Source organism: Oreochromis niloticus, linkage group LG18 (assembly GCF_001858045.2).
Source record: "Oreochromis niloticus isolate F11D_XX linkage group LG18, O_niloticus_UMD_NMBU, whole genome shotgun sequence".
NCBI classification, from domain to species: Eukaryota; Metazoa; Chordata; class Actinopteri; order Cichliformes; family Cichlidae; genus Oreochromis; species Oreochromis niloticus.
This window is the reverse complement of record NC_031982.2, coordinates 14057911-14082843: the sequence shown is the minus strand read 5'-3', so window position 1 is coordinate 14082843 and position 24933 is coordinate 14057911. Positions and strand designations below refer to the sequence as shown.

Genomic DNA, 24933 nt, shown 5'->3' with positions numbered 1-24933 from the left:
TCCAGCATGCTCATTATACTTAATTGAAATGTGCATTAAGTAAAAATAAATACACAAAATAAGTAAATAAGAAATATGCATACATGAAGCAAAAGTCCCAATAATTTTATTTTATTCTCCACATTTCAGAACTTTCAGATATAATAAATACACAGTAGTACCACTGTGATCTGTTAATTGTAGTTTTTCAGAGTCTGATGACTCTGTTGATTAATCAGAAACCCTGTGACTTCAGCGCAGACGTATGTGCAGGCCGACATACACCGTCACACAAGAACAGCCTCACACAGGCTCAACACAGCGGCTTCATCAGAGCAAGCGGCTTCCTCTGATACGCCGCAACCCTCGTTTCATCGCTTTCCATCCCTCTGCTTGTAATCTGTTCTCGCGGCGCCTTCAAACAGTAGCTGTGCTCAGGTCCAAGCAGAGCTGTGGACCGAGTTTTGAGGGGGGGCGGCAAAAAAAAATCACAAACAAAGGGAGCTGGAGGGTGAGGATGGAGTTGGGACTTCTTTTGGTCCAAATCGGTTTAGGCATTATACAGAATTATGGGAGCTTATTGGCTACAAGACCATGAAAACCCCTGTGTTTGTGTATTTGAAACAAACAATTAAAGCCAGATAAAAAGCAGAATGTCTGGGGGTGAGGGACAGCAGGAAAGCTCCGGGGTGGTATATCACGGTATGGTGTGGTGTGGTTCGGTTGGCGCTGCTTCTGCAGACCATCCCCTCGCCCCTTGCCCCCTGTGCCTCCGCGAGGACCTTCATGAGAGGGCCCTTTGTTCTGGGCCGGCAGGCGCACCAGTGAGTGAATGAGCAAGAGCAGCGGCGGCCTTCTTCAGTGGCGGCTGTTTGTTTACACCAGCCAGTCCCGTCATACTTCATTAGCAGCCCAGCCCACCGACAACCTCTGATGTCCTAATCGCCGACAAGCATGTAGCTGCCCATCAACCCAGAGCCTCGGCGGTTCAGGATAAAGGCTTTTTTTTGGGATTCCCACTAAGCCTGCTTGCCTTCTCATCCACAGGGAGCGTGTACATGTATGCTCACACAAACACACACACGATATCTGTGGTCTGGCTGGTTCTTTCATCGCGGGCCAAGAGGCAAATGGAGGTAAGTCGATGTTAGTGGAGCAGCAACGGTCCCAGAGATCTAGCTCTGCATCACAGAGACGTGAGAAACCTGCCGTCCAGACAGAGACAGACAAGACAGAGGGATTATTGAGTGCTGCCATCTTCTGACCACAATCATTACACAGTTAACTACGCAGTAAGTCACGCAAATATGCGGCATGCTAACAAGTCATAATTGTACTAGCGTGTGTTCCAGTGCGAGTTGTCAGGCCTTCATAATTGGCACAGACACTTACCTGAACCTCGGGACAAATGATTAGAATTTGGTGGTTAAAGGTCACCTTTATTTTACAAAAAGCTCACAATGCAAGAATTCATGTCAATTATAAGAAAATTATCACAAAAGTCTAATAGGATAAAATGGAGAAGCAATGACATCAAACAATTAAAATAGTCAAAGGTCAACATCACTGTGATGTCATAATGTTCGTCAGTAACTACATTTGTGGCCATTATTCAAGTTCATAACACAGGAAAGGATGGAGAGGACTGGGACAATATTACACGTTCACCCGGACACTAAATCCCTTGGTTCCACCTGATGAATTCCTCGTGTTACATAGTACAATGCATAATTCAAATTCACTAACCTCCTGAACGGCTTTCCCGAGTCTTTCCTGGCTTTTCACTACTTTCCTGAAAGACACACACAGATCCACCATCATTAGCACCAAGAAATTGTCACCTATTAAAAAAAACATCCGCTTGATGACAGAGCTAACCTTTGTATTCTGCGAGCGAGGCTTAGAGTGAAGCCTGCAGAGCAGTCGGGCTGATAAGTGGACGGCACTATGGAGTAAACCCCGGGAGGAAGTGAACAGGCCAGACTGACGTCCTGCGTGTAACAGTGAGGGACACAGCTGGCCACAGGCTCCTCATCCCTGGATAGCATCTGCTCAGATTGCCCTTCTAGTACCTAGTTATATTGTTAAAAGCAGATATTTTGACTTAAAGCAATACCGGATAAAGAGAAGCAAAATAATGTTAAGCTACTCAGAGGCGATGTGAAATCTATCCTAGTGTATAGACTGAACTGCAGAAGGACGGATGTCACATAATCTAAGCTAACAGTGATGCTCTCGCTTTGTATTTTACTGACCTTATAAATGTGGAAGCCAATAGGGTGCAAATCCGTGTCAGGCCGGCTCTGGTGCAGGGTAACCCTGACGTTAACTCCTGATGTCACTGCTGGATCATCAGAAACTGTAAAAGGGAAGCAGGGGTTCTGCCAGTGAGACAGGAAGTTCCTGCTTCCTCCGGCCGTCTTTCCCTCAACCCACGAGCCGCAGAAGTAGCTGGTCTCCCACTCACTGTCTGCTGTTAAAGGCAGTGGGGGTGCTGGGCTTTTCATGGCACTGAGGATGAGATTTTTTTTTTTTATTGGCGCAAATAAAATCAGAAACATTGAATAACTTTGTGAAAAATTTGATCATTTTACCTGAGGGAGATGGAAGAGGAGGAAAAGACCCTGATGAGAAAGCGGGCCTCGGCTCCTGGCTGGTAGGTGCTGGGGATGAGAAGGTAGAATCCGGGCTCCAGCTGCCCGTGGAGAACCACCTCTCTCTCGTAGGCATGGCAGTGAGTAGAAGCGCGAGGAGGTTTGTTCAACATCCGGCTCAGATTGAAACGCTTCTTTTCCACCTGGTGCAAACATACTTTCAGTAAAGCGATGGAAAGCCACACGAGCGCACACCAACACTAAAAGAGAGAACAAACCTTCCACAAGTGCAGCGCGATGGCCTGGTAATGCTGGTGCTTCGTGTTGTTGCTGTCCTCGACTGGGGTTTGTGCATATTTCTCTGTGTTTCTCCATTTCCGGCACTGCAGCAGGGACACCACCACCTCTCCTCTCTCGCACACTTTAAGCCAAAACTTGGGGTTGCTGCCGTAGCTGCCGCAGTTTCGGCTGCCGCCAGCAGAGTGCCCTTTTACCCAGCGACCAGCCAGCTGATGACTGTGTGTCAGCAGGTTTCCTGTCAGAGCAGAGAGGCGTCAAGTTAAAACAAGGGTACCAAAAAAGTAACACCTGAAACAAGAAAACCTCTTTAACAAAATAAGGCAATACCAGTATAAATGCTCTTCAAGTATCCTTCCTCACTGATGGGATAGCCCACTGTGACGTCATCAAACTGGGACATAAATTCAGCCTCGTCCAACCAGAATTCGCCCTCTGCCACCCTGGCTTGTAGCTCCGAAGCACAATCAGGGGCAACAGAATCCCAACCTGCACCTCTGCAGAGAGAAGCAAAGAAACATCATCTGGATTTCCCTAAATTTACAAATTTCTTGATGTAGGCGTGAATTCCAGAAATGCACTCCAAATTCCGTATAATAACTGTGAGTGTGAGATAAAATCATAACTTCATAACAAAGACATCAGTTATACTTAATGGCTGCAACTAAAGTCTGAAATCTTAAAGCCAGTGCTGTCAAACCTAATGAATCTCTTTATAGATTGAGTAACTTTTGAGTAGAGCCTGGCCAATTTATTTATTGACAGGCTGATATGAGCTAGTTGCCAATCTATCAACCAAAACTAAGAGATATAGAAGAGGTGAGGCTGTGTTGATGTTGCATAGTTCGTCCACCAGATGGCACTCTGCAACTTCCCTGTTGGGAACACTAACACTCCAAACACAATAAAGCAGCTGATCCAAACAGAGTCGAACATAAATGAGTAAATAAATAACTAAACAACGAAGACAAAATATTGGTTGATATATCAGAATATCTGACTTTTAAGTCACCAAATATCAGCAGAACTCTACCTTTAAGAGCTGTCACCAGAACTATGTGAATATGCTCCTGTGTGGAGCATCAATTAACAGCTAACAGATTAGCAGCTAACAGATCAGCTGTTTCGTTTTGCCTTCTTTTTTTTGTTGTGACTTATTTAACTTTACAATTTAAATCAATGTTCAAATGCATTATCTGATACATCTGATCAAATACATCAAAATGCCCACAAGAGTCATCAAAGTGTTACTAATGCCATCCAGAATATTAGGTAAATAAAAAGTAAATGGACTGGTTCTTGTATAGTACTTTTCTGAGCACTCAAAAAGCTTTAATCTTAAGAACATTTGTAATCTGTAATTTGAAGCATCTGGTTTAACAACCTTCAACTCCACACATCTGGGTGTCAGATATACTCCACAATAGACAAGTCTGACACACACCTCCATACCCAGGCTCCTCCCCAGTAGCGTCTTCCCCAAGGATTTCTGATCCTTAGCAGTCGTACTTCACCCCCTGACACCGTCTTCACATCCAGCCACTCCATGACAGTCAGAGCGTGGTACTGATCCAGTTCAGTGAGTCCTGAAACAGAGAAGGCCAGCAATGGATGTGGCACAGCATCACTCACTGTATTATCTGTGAGCAGACACTTTTCTGACCTCCGGGCGTGCTGTGAGTGGAGCAGCTGAGCGCGCAGTCATCCTTCACAGGGTCCAGAAGGTTCAGGTCCAGCCTTTTCCTTCTGACTTGGTCACTGTCCTGTGCTGTTCGCTGCTCCTCCTCTGAGCCAAAGTCACCCAGGCTCCATCGCTCGGCTAGACCACCTGTCAAGTCCACCAGGGCCTCGGACACCTGACCTGCCCACAGTCGCTCGTATGAACCATGAAGCCTGCAGAAGATCAAAGGGAAAGGAAAGGGGGGGTTCAAACTTTTCCTTATGATTAGGTCTTGTTTGAAAAATACATGTTAATCTCAAGGAATCAACTGACTTGGCATAGGCCTTCTCCAAGAGGGCAACCCAAAAGGCAGTGGGGGAGTGGCAGCGTGAGAAGCAGAGAGCTGAATTAATGCAGGGCAGGCGATCGTCAATGGTCACCTCTGTCCAGTGTCCCTGCTGCCAAAAGCGAAAATGAAAGCAGCCTCTGTACCTGCTGTCACCCCACTGTGGCTGGTCTTCAGGCAGAACCTACACAGGATCCAACGACAATGCGAGTGACAACAGGAAACACACGATGAACATTCTCCACATTTAGAACAAAACCAGCGCTGGGGCTCACACAATCAAACTGATGAGACAACCAGCCTGTGTTACCTTGTTTAAAAGCTGTTTGTTCTTGAGCAGGAAGGTGCACGCACAGAGGAACCAGCAGTCTCCTAACAGGCCTTGCTTTGCATGCCCCAGGCTGATGTTGCTTGGGAAGAGAGCTGGTGACGGGCAGATCTCCTTGAGATGTGAAATGGAAATAATAATTGGGACTGAGACAGTGATATGGCTGGAAACAGCAGAGCAGATTAATTTAATTGCACATATTTATTTTTGTGAGATACAGAGCAGTAACTTTAAGAGTCCTTCATAATCAGGTCAACCACCAGAAAAGGGAAATCCCCTCATCTTGTGAGAGGCGGCACAAGCTAATAGGCCACAAATGTTAAGCCCTATGTGGCAGGATCTTAACAATAACAACACCCGATCAATGGGAAGATAACCAATATGGAATTTTCTGGGCATTTCCACTTGACAGGCTTACTTGGGGCCGTAGCCAGGTGATGTCTCCCTGCAGTCTGGCCAGAGGCGTGGAGCTGCCAGAGAACAGGGAGGCGTCCACACAGCGGAAGTCCGGGTCCTCATACAGAGCAGGACCTCCGCACTCTGCCCTGCCCTCTTCTTTCATGGCTCCTGCTGCTTTCAGCCTGGAAACCTGCTGGACCAAAGGCCACCTTCACTGCATGTACCTACATATAACACTTGCATTACACCTTAACTACGTTATGCATTCGTGAAGTCTGCACGGATCTGAGAGAAAGCTGCCGTTACAGAGCATCACTGACTTTTATGGCATATTCACCTTCACGTTTTAGCTTTCACTTACTCAATAACAATGACATACTAACATAAATATACAAAGAGATGTTGGAAACATAATGTCAGAAACAGCATGCGTGTATTTATCTTACCTTGCTCCTCTTTTAAGCTCATTTCGCCACGTAGCTGTCACTGTATATAATAGCATCGTTAGCTCGAGCTAGCTTGCACAGCACAGACACACACAGCAGGTACGCTAGCATCTCCATATCGCTTCATCTTATCGTGGTTTTAAATCCATAACCACAGCGGTTTTCTCTCACTGTGACATATTTAGCGATGAGTAAAAGTTATATCGACAGCAGACATAGCGTGATGGTGAAAATAAAACAGACACGGGGTCTTCCGGTGATGCAGTGAATCCTTCCTGTGCTGCGGGCACTGCCGCCCACTGCTGGGATCTCTGAACTGCAGGAACACCGTGTTTCAGATTTCATGGATACATCAAGCTTAAAGCAGAAAAAAAATCTAAACGTGTAGAATGTTTTTGTAGAGATTTACTAAAATACATTATGAATTAGGTAAAGGTTTTACCAGTTGATTACAGAAAAAATGTATATAATTATTTTTTGCTGTCATTGAGGGAAACAATGTAAATAATAGTCTATTCTCTGCAAATCAGCCAGACTTGCGGCTCCCAGAGACTGGCTGTGTGCCATGTGACATTCAGTCAGTCTCAAACCTCCTTTCCTCAGCCACAACCCTGAAGATGGGTGATTCCAGCATGACAGCGACCCAAACATACCACCAAGGAAACAAAGGAAAAAGCACATGGAGGTCATGGAGTGGTCTGGCAACTCTGCAGATCTAAGTCCTGCAGAAAATCTGTGCAGGGAGCTGAAGTTTTGTGAGACAACCAAGAAATCTAAAGGGTTTATGTAAAGAGGAGTGGACCAAAATCCCTCCTGAGATGTGTGCAAACCTGGTGACTACAAGAGAAACGTCTTACCAACAAGGGTTTCTCCACCAAATACTAAATTGTGTTTTGCTTAGGGATCAAATACTTCTTTCACTCAGCAGCGTACAAATATTTTTATAACTTTTTTTCTTTGGTTGTTTTTTGATTTTTGGTTGATATTCTGTCTCTCTCTGTTAAACTGAAACTACCATAAAAATTACACTGTTCATTTTCTGTAAGTGCTCAAACTTACAAAATCAGCAGGAGCTCAAATAATTATTTCCCTCACTGTAAATGTAGAAGCAGTAAATGCGGAATACCACCTTCTCTGTGTGAATTGATAATTATGTAGAAATCTGTAGGTTATTAATCTGCCTTTTTTTAATCTGATGGTTATCTGCACTGTGTGGACTGTGTGGGTGCTGTAATAAATTTCTTCATTTCTTTTGTTGGTTTGAGTGCCTGGCTGTGGGCATGCAGGACACGCCACACTCCTAGGAAGGAGAAAGACACCTACTTGTGGTTGTCTGTCTCTCTCACATCACTCATTAGTCATTTTACATTTTTGTTTTACCTTTATACACAGTTCATGAGGACATTTGGCATCATTTTTGTCTATACCAGTCATCCTGCACCCCTTTGTGACCAAATCTTTGGCTCTCTTTAACATTTGTTTGAAATGCAGTCCTTTTGTACTTTACACTTTGGTTGTATTATGCATCTTTATTGTGTCTCTTGTAATTAGTTTTTGCTGTATTTATATCTATTGTTGCTTTTAGTATCATCCTATTTCCACATTTTATTGTTTTAAGTCTCTGTCTTACTTCTATCTCATAAAATGAAATTCTTGTTTATGTTTACTCCATTACTGTATTGAAGTGCTATTTTTTTAAAGTGTTAGTTTCTCACTTTTAATCTTTCGCTGTTTTCTGATACTCCCTTCTGTTTGTAAAATGGATTTCTTTTCTTGCTGTAAACGTGTACTCATGCTGTGTCAGTAAGCTTTACTGCTAAACAGTAATGCAGAATAGTAGTGTTTTTTCATGAGGTCAATAAAAAGCAACGGATGCAATTATTAATATATTTTTAAAAAAATATACTGTATTTATTAGCTTTGAATCATGTTATACAAATGAAGTATAAAAAATATAAAAAAGAACATAAAATACAATACTATGCTATTTAACTCTTACAGAACTAGTCAATAAACTGATGCCCTCAAGTGAGCTCCGTGAATGCCGATTGTCCTCAGTGTCCTCTGTTTAAAAAGAAAAAAAAGGAAAGGATTAGAAATCAGAAACACAAGACTAATCTTGAATCAGTGTTTTTTTTTCTTCTGGTGTTTGATAGCTACAGATAGGGCAAGGAATTGATCTTACCGTGGCAGTAACGGAATGGCAATATTCACCCACTTGTCTTCAGGATTGGCACAGATATGTCTGTTTTTCACAGTCTTGAAACTGATGATTAAAAAAGTTTGGACATTAGTATCACATCAGAGCTGGCAGTCAGTGTTGATTATGTGTTTTAGTTGCAGTTATGATTTTTTTCCTTACATTATTGCCCTGAGTTTGCAGTTATCATCTTGGACTGTGTAGCTTTTCAGCCATTTTACTGGGACAGGTTTTTGTTGGTACCGTGTGCAGCAATATTTCTTGGAACCTTTAAAGGAAAGAATGAGACATTTCAGTGAAAACAGCATTTTATATGACAATATGACAAAAAAACAGTATAATAACGTCTCAGTGAATAATCGTGGAAGCCATACTCACTGCTTTCATTCAGTGCCACCAGCAGCAACACCAGCAGTACGGAGACACGCACGGCGAACTTTGCCATCCTCAGTAAATGAGCAGTGAATCAGTTTTCTGATCAGGATTCTCAGGGAGTCAGTGATGAAATGATTGTAACCGCCTGTGGCAGTGAAGTTTAAATACTGTGAGATGGAAGGGAAATGTCCCACGAGAGGTCAGGGAGGTGGAAAACCCTGTCTGAGTCATACGGGAAATGTGACTCGTCTTTTTTTCTACCACCGAAACCCCCTCCTCTATGTGTACATTATGCAAAATTGCTTACTTTCATGATACTAAGATTTTAAAATAATAATGTGAACATGTAACACCTTTTAAAAGTTGCTATGTAATAATAGTTAGCATATGTTTGTTATTCTACTTGTGTTAAAACATTTAATCACATAGCCAGCTGTATGTTGTAGTCCATGACTGAATGGTACAAAAGTCCCCTCCTCCATCTCCATTTCCTTGGAGTTTGGTGGCGAGGTCACTGAGGCAGTTAAACAACTCCTTGGTAGCAGGACCCCTGGGGTGGACGAGGTTTGCCTTGAGTTCCTGAAGGCTCTGGATACTGTAGGGCCGTTAGCTGATACACCTCTGCAACATCGCATGGAGATCTGGGGCGGTGCCTCTGGATTGGCAGACTGGATTGGTTCTCATCTTTAAGAAGGGGGACTAGAAGGTATGCTCAAAATACAGAGGGGTCACACTCCATGGTTTCCCTGAGAAGGTCTATGGTACTGAAAAAGAGAGCGACTGTGGTTGAACCTCAGATACAGGAGGAACAATTCGGTTTTCGTCCTGGTCGTGCAACAGTGGACGAAAGATCCTACCAAAGATATTTGAGGGTGCGTGGGAGTTTGCCCAACCAGTCTACATGTGTTTTGTGGACTGAGAAAAGGAAACCATGTTCCTCAGAATGTCCTGTGGGCGGTGCTTCGGTGGTATGTGGTGTCTGGCCCTTTGCTACGAACCATTCGCTCCCTATGTAACTGTTGAAGAAGCTTGGTCCGCATTGCCGGTAATAAGTCGGTCTCATTCCTGATCTCAGTTTTTTTGCATCCTCTGCAAAAAAACTGAGAAAAAGAAACCCAAAACAAAACAATGCAACACTGATGCATAATGAATATTCTACTTTGACTTTGGGTGCTTTATTATGATGCTGGAAATTTTACCCCGTAAATACTAAATAGAAGATGTTCTGTCATAATATTTCTAAAATGTACAATATCTAGCTAGGTCATCACTGTAAATAAGTTAGATCTAATTGAGAAGATGGGACATGATGTACAGAAACCCCAAACCTCATAACTAAACATCCTGCTGATGTTACTGCTAGACAGATAACATCAGAAACCCATGTAAACAAGACATGGGCTTCTATCTCTAAGTATAACCGCAAGCTGTTTTCATCTTAGCTGTTGACCTTCACTGAAAGTTCTCAGCGCTTGTTTTGTAATTTGAAAGTCTTTATTGTAGATGTATTGCCATGTCTTACTCGAATATGATTAGAAAGCAAACAGTGTCATTAGTTACACTTGATCCTCTCCTGCTATGACAGACATCGCACTGTTCTCTTTTGTAGTACCGGTAGATTCAACAACATACAGTGCTAGCTGTACAGTTTAATACTAAAGCAAAGTTCCAGTCTGTAAAAAATGGCTGTTTTTTTCTTTCATGTGATTTATTTGACATGTAGCTGAAGAGCATCTGTTTGATCTATGATGTCACAAGGACAGATAGAGGAGCTTCACCACCTGATGCAACAATAGTTGAAATTGTTTTAGATTGTAGCTCATTATTTTGTCACATTCATATTAAGATTTATTGAGATCTTCACATTTCTGTATTTTCTGTTTAATCTTTCTATTTAATTAAACAGTTTATCTTATGTCATCTCATCTTATGTAATGTTATGTTATGTTATCTAATCTCATCTAATCTCATTTTATCTTATGTTATCGCTTATCATTTTATCTCATCTCATCTCCTCTCAGTCTCATCTCTTCTTATCTTATCTTATCTTATCTCTGCTCATTTTATGTAATCTTATTTTATCTAATCTCATTTAATCTCATTTTATCTTATGTTATCTCTTCTCATCTCATCTCATCTCATCTCTTCTTATCTTCTTATCTCATCTCTTCTTATCTTATCTTAGATAAGATATCTTATCTTATCTGATCTTATCTTATCTCTGCTCATTTTATGTAATCTTATTTTATCTAATCTCATTTTATCTTATGTTATCTCTTCTCTTCTCTTCTCATCTCATCTCTTATCTTATCTTTTCTTATCTTATCTCTGCTCATTTTATGTAATCTTATTTTATCTAATCTCATTTAATCTCATTTTATCTTATGTTATCTCTTCTCATCTCATCTCATCTCTTCTTATCTTCTTATCTCATCTCATCTCTTCTTATCTTATCTTAGATAAGATATCTTATCTTATCTGATCTTATCTTATCTTATCTCTGCTCATTTTATGTAATCTTATTTTATCTAATCTCATTTTATCTTATGTTATCTCTTCTCATCTCATCTCATCTCATCTCTTCTTATCTTATCTTAGATAAGATATCTTATCTTATCTTATCTGATCTTATCTTATCTTATCTCTGCTCATTTTATGTAATCTTATTTTATCTAATCTCATTTTATCTTATGTTATCTCATCTCATCTCATCTTATTTGAACAGGGTTGAACAGGGACTCTTTCATCTGGGGAACATGAGGGACATTTACAATGACACTCTCTCACAGAATTTCGTTGAATTAAGATCGTCTTGAAAAATCAGAAAATATATTTACTTTTTTTGTATTTTCTGTTTAAATGAGTTTGTTTTATTGATTTTTTTCAGTTTCCCCATCCATTTTCTTTTGTGATATCACATTTATTTTATTGAATTGATAAGCTGATTTTTAATTTTTTGGCTTCTGTAAGTAACGCAGTAATCTCCCATTTTTTGGGGGATGAATAAAGTATATCTTATCTAAAGATATCATTGTTGAGAATATTATAAGTAAAGTAAAAGCATTAGAAAGATATATATATATATATATGGTTTTCAATGATGTTTGACTATGAGATTGCAAAGTGCAGGAAATCGGTGATGTGGTTTTGTTGGAAACTTCATGATAAGCAATTACACTTACAATAAGCGCATCATGACCTATTTCAGTGCTCCAGATGCACAGCTTTTCCTTTGTTGCATGGGTCTTGGGTATAAAATAAGTTCCTCTGACCTAGAAAAGAACCTTAGTACAACCTCAAAGCAACCCACTTGTAGCGGCCCACATGAATTCAGAGCACGGAGGTCTTCAGTGAAACTTTCATCCTTTTTTAACTCTTATCTCCACTTGTATTTAAATGTCACATACTTTATATATATCTATATATATATAATTATTTTTATGTCTCTTATCTTTTAAGTTTATTCCAAGAGTCACAAAGAGGAATAACGCTTTATAAAACTATAAAACGTCCCATGTTGCACGGCTGGCTCTGTAAGGGTTTTGTCTTATCGGGGTATGTTAACGCAGGTCACACTGGTCACATGCCTAACATGTGTGACCCAATATGTCTCTTTTCAGTTTTCCTATAATTACAACTTCTTGTTTATATTTGGTCAACATATGGCGTAATGAGCACTGAATAATATAAAAAGCTTTTCCAAAAAGCATCTGTATTTTGCCTTTATATAAATTCAGTTCAGCGAGCAATACTTTTTAACCACACAGTTTTTTATGTGAGTTTTAATAATTTTGTACTTTACACATTTCTTTGTCTAAATACAATATATAATATGATGCTTAATTATTGTGCCCGAAATACAAGCAAAGTTGTAACAACTTTATTTGATTTATAGAAAGTACATTTTTAATTAGCCTTTTAATTAAAAAGGGTTTCCCCCCCTTGTGTAAGGATTTACCATTAAGAAGTTTCCTTGGTTGGACAGAACTTTGGGTTCTTTAAAAAAAAAAAAAATTAGGGCTGTTTTCGTGACAGTCTAGCACCACTGATGTGGGCAGAGCTGAGGTATAAATGAAGCTGCTTAACAGTGCACCCCCTTTCACTCCACTTGAAGATAGGCGAGACCACTTTATCATCAGAATCACTGTTGTCAACGGAAACAAAGACATGGTGACAATCAAGGCCGTGGTGATAGTGATCACACTCACTATTTGTCTGACTGCAAACACTTCTGACGGTATGTACTTGCTGCCTTTCTGTTTTTCGTCTTTAATTTTAATTATTTATACACAAGTTTTGCTCCTCAGCTGTCGAATCAAAATTTCTTTCCTTTTTTCACAGGTTATCGTTACTGCTGTCGAAGGTATATGATAGGCCGATTACGAGATTTTGAAATCAAGGGGTACTCAGTCCAGACTATTAAGGAGATGTGTCCCATCGATGCCATCATGTGAGCATCATTAAAATCATTTTAAAGGTTAAAGACAGCATTGATGATTACCGTGGGTGTATAAACATTTACATATTGCTTTCTTTTATTGCAGTTTCCACACAAAGAAGGGGAAAGCATGCACCAATCCAGCTCTGAAGTGGGTGATGGACGCTGTTGATCGTTTAAGGTGAGATTTTTAGAAAGAAAATAAAGAACAAATGTTCTGATTTGAAACAAACAACAAGAGAAGTAACTCCATCTATCCTCATTTTAGGACTAAAGCGCAGAAGGTCCACCAGAACAACTCACAGTAGCAGAAATAGAGGATCATCTAAGCTGTTAAGGATGCCAGCAACAGCAAACTGTTTTCTATGTGAGCTTTGCAGCCTGCAGCGTGCAGCCAGCAACCAGCAATGCATCACCAGTTTTAAATCCAGTGAACTCCAGCTTGAAGAGCCTGCTGTAAATGGCAAATGTGTTGTTCAACAATGCACATCTCAGCCTACTTGTAAGAGCTTGTATCATATTATGTCTTTATCCTCTTTGTAAATATTGTTTTTTTGCTTTTGTATGTTTATAAAATATTTTATAAAAAGAGTCATTTGTTTTATTAATGGTTTTGTAGTTTCATCTAATAATTCAAATAAAATGAGTACCTGTTCCAAGTCTAAAACAACTTCTGCTTGTGTGCTGTCGAATTATTATCTTTAGGCTGTGTACACCAGAAATAATTCTAACTTTGACTATATTTATATATATTTATTCAATCTCCTTATTGCATCAGACTTTGATTGCATCACTTTTTTGTATTTTTCTATTTAATCAGCTGCTGTAACACAGTAACTTCCCAACTTTTGTCATAAACAAAGTATTTCTCATTATATTCTAATTACATTATCACAAACTGAGAATGCAGAATTCTAACTTATTGTAAATGCGGTGATTTAAATGTTCAAACAAGGCATCCACATTTTTTTGGCCACAAGGCACCACGAATGGACATTTTTAAAGTAATTTACACAAATTTCCCATAGTCTAAGTCGATATATTTGATGTGGAAAAGCACAGAATTCGATGGGCATTCATCCATCACGTCTCCGCCAAGTAAAAGAAAAAAAATCTTTCCTTGCTTGGAAGCAAGGTTCACTCAGAAAAAAGCAATCTACATGTAGCAGACATGATATAAGGGCATATTACAGATGATATATTTTATTATGCTTTCTATTTATTATGATAAAATAAGATAGATATTGTTACGTTCCCCTAAAAGGGTCAAAGTGAAAGAAATTCATGGACTGACAGTCACACAGTCTCAAAAAATGTAAACAAAGTGCCTGAAAATCCCTAACCCAAACACATAAAACCCAAAACGCCATAGTCAAGCGTTTTACAGATTCATCCAACAAGTAAAAGAGCAGACTGAGTCGAAAGCAGACACTGTTAATGCCATTAGTATCACAGATAAAAACAAAAAGGCTGGTTAAAAACACCTGCCACAGTCCCCTATCAGTCAGAGGAAGCCGTACAATTAAATCGGTATCTCTTATTTTCTCCACTTTGCTTTTCTCCACACTGAAGAATCTGCTCACATCTATAATCCCATATTCTTTTTATCATTTTATGTCTCCTGATGGCCTGTTGTCACAGAAACATGGTATGTTTTGAAGCCATAATTAAAATATACCCGGACACATCTGTTTATGTCCAGAGAGGCCATAAATAGAGGATTTTTTTTAATGCCAACTTAAGTTTGACTCGGGTCAGACCAACAAGTACTCTGGATTTGATCTTGTAGAACATGAGGAACGCTTACACTGACACTCTCAAACATAATAAAGTCAGTGCTGTACAGTACAAACACATCAATATGATGATATACAGAACATAGAAATAGAGAAACAGTTAAAAACAGTTACACAGGATTTTTTCTGAAGTTTACTGTAAAATTTGAACAATCATACAACAATCATACAATCATAATCATACCAATGATTGCAAACACTATCACTGTTTTGTTCATGATGTAATGCTTCTTCTGCTGTGGGCTGAGCTGAAGTATTTATGAAGCTGCTGTGATCAGCACATTACCAGCACAGCCTCACTGACTCAACCTGAAGAGCCACCAGATACAGTGAGATAGCTTCATCATCACTGCTGCCACCACAAACACAAAGGACATGCTGCCAATCAAGGCTGTGGTGGTGATCGCACTTACTGTTTGTCTGACTGCAAGCACATTTGCTGGTAAGTACTTGTCTTCGTTTCTTTTTTTTCTCCCTTAATCACATACGCGTACACATCAGCATTTCCACTGCTGGGATCTGGCAGATACAGACATTATATTATACTCTTTCACAGCTTATCCTCACTGCTGTCGAAGGTACATGATAGGCAGGTTACAGGACTCCATCATCAAGGGGTACTCAGTCCAGACTGACACAGAGATGTGTCGCATCAATGCCATCATGTGAGCATCTTTAAAATTATTTTAACAAACTGCTTTAAAGATCAAAAAATACTTGAGAAGAAGTTAGTTTTTACTGTGGGTGTATAAACATTTACATATTGCTTTATTTTAACGTAGTTTCCACACAAAGAAGGGGAAAGCATGCGCTGATCCAGCTCTGAAGTGGGTGATGGACGCTGTCGATCGCATAAGGTGAGATTTTTAGAAACAGAATAAAGAGCAAATGTTTTGATTTTCTAAAACAAACAGCAAGAGAAGTAACTCCATCTATCTTTATTTTAGGAATAAAGCACAGAAAATCCACCAGCGCAGCTCACAGGGGCGGAAAAAGAAGACCATCTGAGCTTTTTACGCACACGGTAGATGCCAGCTAAAGAAACACTTCACTCTTTTATATTCCACTGACGTCCGTCTCGTGCAGCCTGCTGCAAATGATAAATATGTCGTTAAACAACAGCAATATCAACTTAGTTTTAAAAGCTTGTGTAATATTTTAATTTCATATTCTTTGTAAATGTAAAATACGATTTTGTAGTTTCATATAAATGCTGAAATAAAATGAGCACATGTGCCAGATCTGCTTGTGTGCTGTTGTTTTCTGTGGTGAAAACATCCAGCTTTGGAAGTTCTGTGCTGCTAATAGTTAAACAGTGACAGATGAGAGTCCTGTGACATGAGTAGGAGGAAGTCATGGGAGCTGTAGAAGGAACAGGTATTTCTGTTGACATGGTGCCATTAACTCTCACTTAACTAACAAAGTAACATTCATGTAATATTCAAGTAATACAACAATAATGGTTTGAACTGCATAATATTAAATTGCAGTTTATTTATTTGAGTAATATGGGGTCATAAACTGGATGTAATAAAGTCTGTGAAGCAATGCAAATCAGAAATATTATAATATATTAATAAGAATATATAACTGCTAGGAATAAAACAGTGATATCTATGCATGTACATTTTTATATACTAACTTTAAAGTGGTTGTAACTTCATAATAATAAAGTAATATTGGTTGATGCTTTAACGTTTTAGAAAAGTTATGATGATGAAATTAAACTTACTGTCATGAAACGCTGTGTGGCAGGCAGGAGTAGGACCCAAGGTGCAGACACTCAGACTCGAAGGATGAACTCAAAACTCAGCTTTATTGCTGGCAGGGGGAAAGCATACAAAACTAAACTGGGAAATATAAACTTACATTTGACGGGGAGGCACACAAGGAAACACACAGCTTGAGGGACGACGCGACAGTGAGCACAGGAAAACACAGGGCTAAATACACAGAGGGAGTCATCAAGGAATTAGAGACAGAAGGAGAACACAGCTGGGAGGAATAAGACCTAACGAGACAGGGAGAGCAAAGCTGGAACACTGACATCAGACAGGGACATGAACCTTCAAAGTAAAACAGGAAACAGAACACACTTAAGACATGGACTAGACAGAGGCAGACTAGACGCTGCACCACACCGGCAATAATAACAAAATACAACCCGAACCTAAGTCATAATGCAGAAACATACCAGAATAACTGAAACACCGATCCATAATAAAAATCAAAGCACCAGAGAAAACATAAAGAACAATCATTCAAAACCAAAACATAAGGAACTCAAAATGCTGGGTCGAACCGACCCCGGACCGTGACACTTACCTTGCATCCCCAGCATGTGTTTGAAGGTAACTGTGTAAATATTCTGTCAATTGCTGCGGTTTAAAACCTGGAAACACCTGAGATAGTTTCTATGCAATAACCAGGAATCCGGGCTGCAGAATGCATAACTCCCTGTTTTCTCTCCATGTTAATAACCTATGAAAGCAATCTCAAGTAATGTGTTACTTTGTGTATCATCACATTACTTTATCATATAGCCAAGTGAGTTTATTTGCAGTGCTCATGAACGCAAATCATACAGTCTCGATTTACAAGGTCCTTTGGAGAGGAAAGTCCATTAATGAGCTCTGAGCTTCAATCGCACATGAACAGGAACAGAATCTCCTCCATCCATCGCTCTCACACAGATTTCTCTCAGCAGGAAAACGCAATGGCTTCTCCACAGAAGAGAGGAACAGATAAATAATCGTCGACAAACATAAGCGGCAGACTGACTCGCGCAGGTTTCAATTTTAAAGATTAAAGGATCTCTCCCAGTGTAAGTAGTGGCAGGTTGATCAGCACATGACAAACAGGTGAGCTTGATTGCGTCAGGTGTGCCCGGGTGGAGGGTGGGAATTCTGGAAGGATCAAACCCGTGCAAGACAAAGCATGGTTAGGCACACACATGCAACGCATCCACACACTCATACTGATAAAGAAGGAGAGAGAGAACGGCAGCGATGCACAGGAGGACCATGACAGTCTTGTCAGGTGGCTGTTATGATGGGTAGACGCCTGACCTGATGGATACAGACTATTTGCTCACTCACGCAGAAATGCACTGATTTACTGACTTTTCTGTCTTTGTCTTTTGTCAGTCAACACCTAATATACTTGTGTGGACTTCTTCTTCTGTATTAAGCTATAGCCACTTGCCACTTGTGGTAGTTTATGTGTAATAACCAGAAATGAGAAATGAGAAATATGTAACCAAGACATGAGGTGGTTTTGGTGGAAAGTTTATAGTAAGCAATTGCATTTATAGTCCGTGCATCGTGACCTAGTTCAGTGGTTCAAATGCACAGCTTTTCCTTTGTTGCGTCGGTCTTCGGTATAAAATAAGCCCCTTTGACCTAAAACCTTCGTATAACCTCAAAACAAACCCACGTGTAGCGCCCACATTCAGCAAGAGCACGAAGGTCTTCAGTGAAATACATGATCCTCTTCAAACACTTATCCCCACGTGCTTCTAAATGTCACACACTGTATTAGTTATTTTTAGGTATTTTACGGTTTAAGTGCATGTTGAGATTCACAAAGAGGAACAATACCTTATATAACTTTTGCTAACACGTGTCTTTTTTAATATTCGCTAGTGGCTGAATATAAATAAAAGTTCTTCTTAAAAAATACCCAAATACTAAGCTTATGTAGACATTTAAAGTTTCTGTATTTTACTGCAGTTTAGTCCATTATAATTCAGAAGGAAATGCTTTTTTTGCTGGTTTTTGCTGTGGAGGTTTTGTTGTGGTTTTTTGTTGTGGTTTTCTAATCAACGCAGGATCAAAAATACAGCCTTTGCGTAAGTCTTGTTGCAAGCTGCAGCTTAACCAGACACTTTTGGTCACCGTTGACAAGCTTCAGGCATTCTGGCTGGAAATTTCCCAGCACTGACTCTGCCACAAATTTTTTGATTACTATCAAAAGTGTAGGCCATTGGTGTCCAACTCCAGGCCTCAAGGGCCGGTGTCCTGGAGGTTTTAGATATCACCCTGGGTCAACACACCAGAATCAAATGATTAGTTCATTACCAGACCTCTGGAGAACTTCAAGACATGTTGAGGAGGTCAATTAGCCATTTAAATCAGCCGTGTTGAATCAAGGACACATCTACAACCTGCAGGACACCGGCCCTTGAGGCCTGGAGTTGGACACCCCTGGTGTAGGCTACCAAAACATTTAATAGGCATGTATCTATACTTTTGTTCCTGTGTGGGTTACACTACCGGCATTCATTTTATATTTAATCTCCTAGTTGTACCAGATTTGGAATTACTAAGGTGTAAATCTTTTTGTATTTTCTGTTTAATCGGCTGCTGTAACACAGTAATTTCTTCTTCTTCTTCTTTTTTGCTGCACATAGAAAACACATATTTTCCATAGCCCAGGATGACATCATTGATGTGGAAAAAGCATACAATTTTATGGACACTGGTTCATCAAATCTCCACCAATGAAAAATCTTTCCTTGCTTGAAAGCAAGGCTCATTCAGAAAATCTACCTGTAGCAGATATGAAATAACAGTTAATTACACAACGGTAAGAAAAATCTGTCATAACACAGGAAAAGGTAGGCCTGAAGCAAACCCACTCCCACAGACAGGGTGGGTTTGCTAGTTTCAGTTTAGTTTTTATTATATTTTGTATTTATGATGATAAGATGATAAAGAATAGAATAAATATTAGAGATCTAGTAGTGTGATCTCAGTCTCAAAAGCACATTTGACCTTGTCCACGGAGTGTCCTGTGGGAGGTGCTCTGGGAGTATGGGGCATCTAAGAGCCAATCAATGCTTATACTTCCATTGCAAGACCTTTGTCCACACAGCCAGCAATAAGTCAGATTTGTTCCTGGTGGGTGTTGGACTGCACCAGGGCTGATTCTGATCATAAATTTTATGGACAGAATTTCTAGCAGTAGTCAAGTGGCAAAAGGCTTCCACTTTGCTCTCTGAATCTCGTATCTGCTTTAATGATGTGGTTCATCAGCACCTCCAAGTCTGAGGTCATAGTCCTCAGCCAGAAAAGGGTGGAATTACCACTCTGGGTCAGGGGTGAGTTACTGCCCCAAGTTGATGAGTTTAAGTATCTCGTCTTGTTCACGAGTGAAGGGTGAGGGCAGCCGGAGATCGACAGACAGATTGGTTCTGCAGCTACAGTGATGCAGACGCTGTACATGTCTGTCGTAGTGAAGAGAGAATGTAAAAGCGAAGCTCTCATTATACCGGTCGATCTACATCCCTAACTTCACCTATGGTCACGAGCTGAGGGTAGTGACCGAAAAAACAAGATCGCGGGTACAAACGGCAGAAATGAGCTTCCTCCAAAGGGTAGCTGGCCTCTCCCTTAGAGATAGGGTGAGGAGTTTGGCTATCTTTGAGAAGCTCAAAGTAGAGCTGCTGCTCCTCCACATTGAAAGGAGGTGGTCTGGTGGTCTGGGTATCTGACAAGGATGCCTCCTGAATGCCTCCTGGGTGAGATGTTCCAGGCATGTCCCACCGGGAGGAGGTCTTGGGGCAGACACAGGACATGCTGGAGAGATTATATCTCTCAGATGGACAGTTTAGCATGTTTGGTGACGTTAACAGCAATGAATGGCTGCCAATGATTAGTTTCATCCTTTTACTTGATCAATGTACATTTTTATTGCAACAATCCAAAACAGTGAAAAATACAATGACAAGTCCAGAATATTCTTCAGTAAAACCTCAAAGGTACTGAATGCTCAAAAATATGCTGAAAGGAAACTTAAGCACATACTCCCACACAATGTAACTCTTTAATTTAACATTAAACACAGTTAAGGCTCACAAATCACATTCCAATCTAAGTGGGAATAAATAAAATACATATGCAACAGTGGGGAGTGTAATACATAAGCCTATAAAGTGCTGTTAGGCTATAGTTTATACTTCCAGTGTCTTTGAATGAAACAGTTTGGCTATACTTCTATTTACTCTCCAGTAAAAAAGCATGAACATGGAAACACCACAAAGGAGAAACAAAGGTGTTCTTTGTTTCTCCTTTACACTAAGTAATATCCTAAACACTGATACATCTTACACCAAATTGTTCGTTTTCTTAAAACAGACACTTATGTGCCCTTTGTATTTGAATACAAACACCATATATAAAATATCACACTTGGGTAATAAAATAGTGACAGGTTTATAATTGAATTTTTGTCTCTGCCTTTTAGATTATCACCAGTAAAAATCAATGGTTGTATCTATGTTTAAACCAGTGACATAGACATTTTCCTAATTTAAGAATGACGGTTTTGTGTTGTCCATGCTGACAGTTACAAAAAGGAGCAACACCTTATAAAATTTCCCACATTGCACTGCTGGCTCTACAAGAGTCTTTGTCAGGTCAGGGTGTGTTAATGCAACAATAAACATGTATGATGCAATGTTTTTCTTTTCAATTGCCCATAATTATAATTCCTTGCTTCAAACTGAGCTGTGTTTGAATATGAAATCAATTCTTCCCAAAAGTTACACTTTTTTACACATTTAATGAATAACCACGCTACCTTTGTGTGACAGGTGTGTGTATGTGCATAAACACTGTAAGACTGGAAAAGTGTTAAATAAAAGTTGTTCCATAAATTTCCATAATCAAAACAAATGTTTCCAAACACTGCCATTGTGTGGATCCATGTGGATTCAACGCCCCTCCTACTTGTGCGTCTGCTGGGACTTTTTGTGATGATGTCACATGTCTTGATGCGTTTAGAGCTGAGGTATAAATGAGGCTGCTGTGATTAGCAGGTTACCAGCACAACCTCTCTGACTCCACCTGAAAAGGCAAGACAGTTTCATCATCAGAGTCACTGCTGCCAACACAAACTAAGAAGACATGCTGCCAATCCGAGCTGTGGTGGTGATCGCACTCCTTACTGTTTGTCTGACTGCAAACACATCAGCAGGTTTGTATTTGTTGCTTTCTTGTCCTTTCTTGCCTTTCTTTGATCTGTTTCTTGTTTAGTCACAAATTGTCTTTCCTTCTTTCACAGCTCATCCTCACTGCTGTCGAGGGTACATGACAGGCAGATTACCATTTGCAGCCATCAAGGGGTACTCAGTCCAGACTGACACAGAGATGTGTCCCATCAATGCCATCATGTGAGCATCATTACAATTACTTTAACAAACTGCTTGAAAGAAATTAGTGTTTACTGTGGGTGTATAAATATTAACATACTGCTTTATTTTAATGTAGTTTCCACACAAAGAAGGGGAAAGCATGTGCCGATCCAGCTCTGAAGTGGGTGATTGATGCTATCGATCGCATAAGGTGAGATTTTTAGAAACAGAATAAGGAGCAAATGTTCTGATTTTCTAATAAACAGCAAGAGAAGTAACTCCATTTATCATCATTTTAGGAATAAAGCACAGAAGATCCACCAGCGCAGCTCACGGCAGAAGAAATAGAAGATCATTGGAGCTTTTTAAAGAGACAGCTGATGCCAGCTACAGAAAACAAACAGTTTTTTATGTGATCTTTGCATCCAGCAACTGTTTTATAGTCCAGTGAACTCCATCATGTGGAGCCTGCTGTAAATAAGAAAGATGTTGTCAAACAATGGACATATTAGCTCAGTTTTAAGAGGTCTATAATATTAATTTATACTTTGTAATTGTAATATTTTTGTTTTGTGCATGTACTGTTGTGTTAAAAAAGAGTAATTTATGCAATTGTTTTTGTGGTTTTATACATACATTGAAATAAAATGAGTACCTGTTGTGGGTCTAAAACTATTACCACTTATGCGCTTTTGAATTTTTTCACACCAAACACGTGACACTGCATTCCTCCTTTTATCTTCTTTCCAGAGTTCCAGCTCTAGACATTTGTGTCATAACATGAAACCTAGAAAACGGCTAAACAATAACTGACGAAACCTCTCATAGGAGGAAGTTGTGGGAGCTGTTTATGTAAAACATGTAGTAGAACAGGTATTTCATCAGCTATAATGAAGTGGAAGGCTTAGAAGGCTTAAATTAGAGCTGCAAAATGCATAACTGCCTGTTTTCTATCCACTTTAGTGTTAATACCCTATTCAACTTTAAACTTGAAGTAATGTGATGATTAACTGGTGTGATGACCCGCCTCAGTTTGTCTTTGTCGGTCACATGATTCTGGAGTGAAGCCAAGGAAGCCCAGCCAGGTAGCAGGTGGCAACTGAGCTGATGGTTACAGACTCTTTGCTCACTCATTCAAAAATACACTGATTTACTGACTTTTCTCTTTGTGTTTTGTCAATAAAAGTCAATACTAAATACAGTGGCTTGCAAAAGTATTCGGCCCCCTTGAACTTTTCCACATTTTGTCACATTACAGCCACAAACATGAATCAGTTTTATTGGAATTCCACGTGAAAGACCAATACAAAGTGGTGTACACGTGAGAAGTGGAACGAAAATCATACATGATTCCAAACATTTTTTACAAATAAATAACTGAAAAGTGGGGTGTGCGTAATTATTCAGCCCCCTTTGGTCTGAGTGCAGTCAGTTGCCCATAGACATTGCCTGATGAGTGCTAATGACTAAATAGAGTGCACCTGTGTGTAATCTAATGTCAGTACAAATACAGCTGCTCTGTGACAGCCTCAGAGGTTGTCTAAGAGAATATTGGGAGCAACAACACCATGAAGTCCAAAGAACACACCAGACAGGTCAGGGATAAAGTTATTGAGAAATTTAAAGCAGGCTTAGGCTACAAAAAGATTTCCCAAGCCTTGAACATCCCACGGAGCACTGTTCAAGCGATCATTCAGAAATGGAAGGAGTATGGCACAACTGTAAACCTACCAAGACAAGGCCGTCCACCTAAACTCACAGGCCAAACAAGGAGAGCGCTGATCAGAAATGCAGCCAAGAGGCCCATGGTGACTCTGGACGAGCTGCAGAGATCTACAGCTCAGGTGGGGGAATCTGTCCATAGGACAACTATTAGTCGTGCATTGCACAAAGTTGGCCTTTATGGAAGAGCGGCAAGAAGAAAGCCATTGTTAACAGAAAACCATAAGAAGTCCCGTTTGCAGTTTGCCATAAGCCATGTGGGGGACACAGCAAACATGTGGAAGAAGGTGCTCTGGTCAGATGAGACCAAAATGGAACTTTTTGGCCAAAATGCAAAACGCTATGTGTGGCGGAAAACTAACACTGCACATCACTCTGAACACACCATCCCCACTGTCAAATATGGTGGTGGCAGCATCATGCTCTGGGGGTGCTTCTCTTCAGCAGGGACAGGGAAGCTGGTCAGAGTTGATGGGAAGATGGATGGAGCCAAATACAGGGCAATCTTGGAAGAAAACCTCTTGGAGTCTGCAAAAGACTTGAGACTGGGGCGGAGGTTCACCTTCCAGCAGGACAACGACCCTAAACATAAAGCCAGGGCAACAATGGAATGGTTTAAAACAAAACATATCCATGTGTTAGAATGGCCCAGTCAAAGTCCAGATCTAAATCCAATCGAGAATCTGTGGCAAGATCTGAAAACTGCTGTTCACAAACGCTGTCCATCTAATCTGACTGAGCTGGAGCTGTTTTGCAAAGAAGAATGGGCAAGGATTTCAGTCTCTAGATGTGCAAAGCTGGTAGAGACATACCCTAAAAGACTGGCAGCTGGAATTGCAGCAAAAGGTGGTTCTACAAAGTATTGACTCAGGGGGCTGAATAATTACGCACACCCCACTTTTCAGTTATTTATTTGTAAAAAATGTTTGGAATCATTTCTGATTTTTGTTCCACTTCTCACGTCTACAACACTTTGTATTGGTCTTTCACGTGGAATTCCAATAAAATTGATTCATGTTTGTGGCTGTAATGTGACAAAATGTGGAAAAGTTCAAGGGGGCCGAATACTTTTGCAAGCCACTGTACATGTGTGTGTGGCTTTCCTCTTTTATTATAACACTGGAAACATCTGTGGCAGTTTATGTGTAATAAGGAGAAATCAGGGCTACAAAATTCAAAATCACAAATTTCTCCTTAATTTTCTATAATTAAAAACAA

General features: G+C 40.1%; 4 protein-coding genes across 5 annotated transcripts; 2 read left to right on the top strand and 2 right to left on the bottom strand.

Annotated features, from left to right (window-relative positions):
* Positions 1-95: 95 nt before the first annotated feature.
* On the bottom strand, positions 96-6358 carry capn10 (calpain 10). Of its 2 annotated transcripts, none has more exons than XM_005476212.3 (13): positions 6050-6358; positions 5623-5796; positions 5187-5318; positions 4864-5060; positions 4534-4763; positions 4315-4456; positions 3201-3367; positions 2852-3108; positions 2574-2776; positions 2235-2490; positions 1858-2051; positions 1726-1771; positions 96-1184 (listed from the first exon to the last, which is right to left on the bottom strand). In XM_005476212.3, the coding sequence occupies exons 2-13, from the start codon at positions 5764-5766 to the stop codon at positions 1155-1157; spliced, it is 1998 nt and encodes a 665-aa protein (XP_005476269.1). In that variant the 5' UTR covers positions 5767-5796; positions 6050-6358; the 3' UTR covers positions 96-1154. The 2 variants fall into 2 exon arrangements, with proteins under 2 accessions (XP_005476269.1, XP_003437996.1); XM_003437948.4 differs by having other exon boundaries at positions 5623-5793; positions 6050-6357.
* Positions 6359-7933: 1575 nt separating this feature from the next.
* Positions 7934-8769, bottom strand: ccl20a.4 (chemokine (C-C motif) ligand 20a, duplicate 4). The gene is made up of 4 exons (XM_003438177.5): positions 8628-8769; positions 8412-8517; positions 8235-8315; positions 7934-8113 (listed from the first exon to the last, which is right to left on the bottom strand). Exons 1-4 carry the CDS (start codon positions 8692-8694, stop codon positions 8104-8106), a joined length of 264 nt encoding a protein of 87 aa, XP_003438225.1. The 5' UTR covers positions 8695-8769; the 3' UTR covers positions 7934-8103.
* A 3911-nt stretch (positions 8770-12680) lies between these two features.
* Positions 12681-22391, top strand: LOC100700963 (uncharacterized). Its single transcript, XM_013268812.2, has 12 exons — positions 12681-12861; positions 12966-13074; positions 13169-13243; positions 13331-13366; positions 15437-15523; positions 15641-15715; positions 21105-21114; positions 21207-21276; positions 21762-21836; positions 21924-22032; positions 22130-22204; positions 22293-22391. The coding sequence occupies exons 1-12, from the start codon at positions 12696-12698 to the stop codon at positions 22339-22341; spliced, it is 936 nt and encodes a 311-aa protein (XP_013124266.2). The 5' UTR covers positions 12681-12695; the 3' UTR covers positions 22342-22391.
* LOC100700696 (C-C motif chemokine 20) lies at positions 15091-16099 on the top strand. The gene is made up of 4 exons (XM_003437949.5): positions 15091-15300; positions 15415-15523; positions 15641-15715; positions 15806-16099. The coding sequence occupies exons 1-4, from the start codon at positions 15234-15236 to the stop codon at positions 15864-15866; spliced, it is 312 nt and encodes a 103-aa protein (XP_003437997.2). The 5' UTR covers positions 15091-15233; the 3' UTR covers positions 15867-16099.
* Positions 22392-24933: the final 2542 nt, after the last annotated feature.